Source organism: Temnothorax curvispinosus, unplaced genomic scaffold, assembly GCF_003070985.1.
Source record: "Temnothorax curvispinosus isolate PA1 unplaced genomic scaffold, ASM307098v1 QBEX01006174.1, whole genome shotgun sequence".
NCBI classification, from domain to species: Eukaryota; Metazoa; Arthropoda; class Insecta; order Hymenoptera; family Formicidae; genus Temnothorax; species Temnothorax curvispinosus.
The window spans coordinates 1-3,535 of NW_020215954.1; the positions used below are offsets into that span (position 1 = coordinate 1).

Here is a 3,535-nt window from a genome sequence, read left to right on the forward strand (position 1 = left end):
TCGGTTTGTTCATATAGCGCTACGTTTGTTACTGTAGAGTATAAATAATTATTCAAAATGTATTGAAGAATATTCTGAGAAGAAATTTCAATTGTTACTGTATCTTTTGGAATTGAACGTATCGTCTTTGCGAATAACACCGGAGACAACAAGTGATTTGTATAATATTTTGAACATAAAGGTATAGTATTGGAGTACTCGTGAGAGGATGTTTTCAGCCACTTTGAGCTGTGAAACTTTTTTTGTGGTAATGTTTGGTTCAAGTATTCTTCAGACTTAGCTACAACAGGTTTGATGTAACGACTATGAAAAGGTATATAACCACAAGAAATTTCTTTTATAGATATATTATTCGCCTAAAAGAATGAATAAAATTATAAGTATGATTAATTGCTTGTTTAATAAAACAATTAAAGAAACTAGATAGAAGAAAGATTATATTGTTTATAACCATTAATATATACCTGCAATTTGGTGAGGAATGTTTTTATAGAATTCGTTGGTCCGCTTACAATAAAATTAGAAGAACTATTGTAACAAGCTATATCGATATCCGAAGGACACATAACTTTTAAGGTTTCAAGGTCGAGATTAATTTCAGCCATGGAGCCATTAATTATTTTCGATTCGTGAAGGGCTAAACCGATGAAATATGCTGACAGAATCGTTTCTTCGGCCGTTAAACATCCATCGGCATATCCACAGATTAGTTCACCAATGGAGTGACCAATTATAAAATCGGGGATTACACCAATAGATGTTAAAAGATCAACTAATCCAATCTGCGATACATATAAAAGAAATAGCTTCCCATTTGGTTTAAATAAAGATTAGGATTGTGAAGTAATTATAAAATAATTTTTTTAAATTATCTTTATAAAATTTGGTATGTATATATATATACATACATATATATATACATATATATATACATATATATATAGTATAATTTATGAAGGCCAAGCAAAGAGTTTTTTTTCTTACCTGTAGTCCAATAAGACCCAATAAAAAATTAAAAATATTATCAAAAATATTTTTATTATTACTTGTTAAAATATCTGTAAGTGATATGCCGTAAGATCTCAAAACGATACCACATTTTTGGATTGCCTTGGCAAACACTGGGAATTTCATTAGCGCGCGACCTATTAAAATTTTAATAAAATTTTGAAATTTCAATATACAGATATGTACATGCATCCGCGTATTTAGATATTTAGATTTTTTTAGTTATCGGTAAGGGTACGTAAGAAACTCTAGCCTCTTCCCATATTGTAGTATTTGTTTTAGGATAAAATTTTATTTTACTTGTTAACTGTAATAAATTAAGTTCTTAATAAATAGTAAGAAATAAATCAAATTTTTATGTGTATATTATATTAAGTTTGATAACATACTAGGAATATGTTAGGATCATGATCGTAACACTATATTTGTACTTTCTGTATACTTATATATTCTATAACTTAACATTCTTCTTTGTTGAATGTACATTTAAAATATTTTATAATAGTATATTTACTTACTCATCCCAAACCATTGAGTTCCTAATCCAGAAAATATGAAACAAATCGGTCTTCTGACATATGAAGTATGTTCTATTTTATTAATTGTATTATGAGGTATTTTAGACCCAGTTATCATGTATCCTCTGTAAGGATGACCTTCTATATCATTATTATGAATATGATGTAGCAGAGATATAAACTCAGCATCTATTGGTCGATTTCGCACCTGCATTCAGTAACAAGAATGTACATCCTATAATCCTTGGAATAATTTTACACAAAAAAAGGCAATAATATTGTTTTATTCTGCAGTGTTTTACTTTAGGAATTATTAAATGCATTATTATTACTTAATATATTAAATAAATATATATTTAATACATTGACTTTTCTTTTTTGTGCAAATTCGAAATAATTTCGAAAGTGATTATGTACGCAAATATCTTTTTAGACACTATATAAATACACGTGTGTATATTTAATTGCTAAGTTTGTTATATTTATAATAATACAAAAAACTAATGTCAAAAATTATTTCTGAAATAAATAAAATAAGCCATTATAATGTTTGCTTACATCATCTAAGATGATTTTAACTGCTTCCTCCGTACGACCAGATACAGTTACAAGCCTAGGTAAGTCATCATTCGAAGCTCTATTGTTGATTTTTTGTTTTGGATTTGATTTTAATAATATGTGGCCATTAACCCCTCCAAACCCAAAAGAATTGATACCTACATAACCACCCTCCCATTCTGTTGGTTCAGTGACGATCTTTATTCTTCCTTCGATAATAGCAGTTAACTCTTTTCGCGGACGCTTGAAGTGTATAGTAGGCGTAATTATACCAGTTTCCATCGCTAATAATACCTTTAAGAAATCACATCTTTTTATTAGCAGTAATTATAGTAATTATTTTATATAAATGTGTTATATACATATGTATTATAATTGTAACAATATAAAAAAATATAAATTGCTATAATCACATTTTAAGCAAAGTCAGTGTTAAATCATTTTATTACAAATGTACCTTTGCGATTTGACAAAGGCCACTGGCGGGTTCGGAATGTCCAATATTTGATTTTATCGAACCCATCAATAAAGGAGTGTTTCTTTTAGCGCATAAAGTCTGGTCAATGGCCATAACTTCTATGGGATCATCGGCAAGAGTACCAGTTGCATGGGCCTCTACGTAAGATAACTCATTGGGCGAAATTTCACATTCCTTATAAAATTTACTCAACAATATTTTTTGCTTTTCGACCGATGGAAAAGTAATACCTTCTGCTTTAAAACCATCGCAATTTATTTTACCGTGTACAAGGGTTGCATAATCCTTCTTGCATTTTTTGCCTTTTGCAGATATACTACCGCGACCGTATCGCTACGCATATATCCGGCGCCTTCCTCGTCAAAGGGTTTACAGTAACCATCAGAAGATAAAACCCCTAGAAGAAAATTAATTCATGTTATTAAATAAAGTTTTTTAAGCTTCGATTCAATATCTAAGTGTAAGGATAGAAAGGAAGCATAGGCGATTGTTTCACAGAGAACGTTATTGGATAAACAAAAACGTAAAATAATAACATAATCTTAATATAATTTACACACAACAAGAGTTTGTCGATTTCGATCAATTTAAATTACGAGATCATTCTCGTCCGATTTGACGTGGAAATTGCTCAGATATCGTATTAATATAACAAGAACGACATATAATCAATGATTATCTGAATCAATAATTATTTATTTAAAATCTGAAATTTGCGTAAAGATGGAAATAAATGAGATATAAATAAACAAATAAAAAAATGTTTATAATCCATACAATATATAATATACACTATAATAAGATATAATAAATACATACCTAGATGGTAAAATTGAAATTGTACATAAGGATGGAGGCATAGATTGGCGGAAGCGATAATGGCCGCGTCGCACTCTCCAGACTGAATCAGCTCGTAAGCTTTCACTATAGCAACGTTACTTGACCTACATGCAGTATCAATATTATGCGACTG

General features: G+C 29.5%; 1 protein-coding gene across 1 annotated transcript; it reads right to left on the reverse strand.

Annotated features, from left to right (window-relative positions):
• Positions 1 to 5: 5 nt before the first annotated feature.
• Positions 6 to 3,529, reverse strand: LOC112455547 (fatty acid synthase-like; the record flags this gene model as incomplete). The annotated part of the gene is given in 8 exon segments (XM_025017546.1): positions 6 to 356; positions 465 to 782; positions 985 to 1,145; positions 1,527 to 1,734; positions 2,085 to 2,378; positions 2,542 to 2,846; positions 2,849 to 2,959; positions 3,382 to 3,529. Coding segments are annotated over 8 exon segments (1,896 nt in total), but the record flags the coding sequence as incomplete, so codon positions are not given.
• Positions 3,530 to 3,535: the final 6 nt, after the last annotated feature.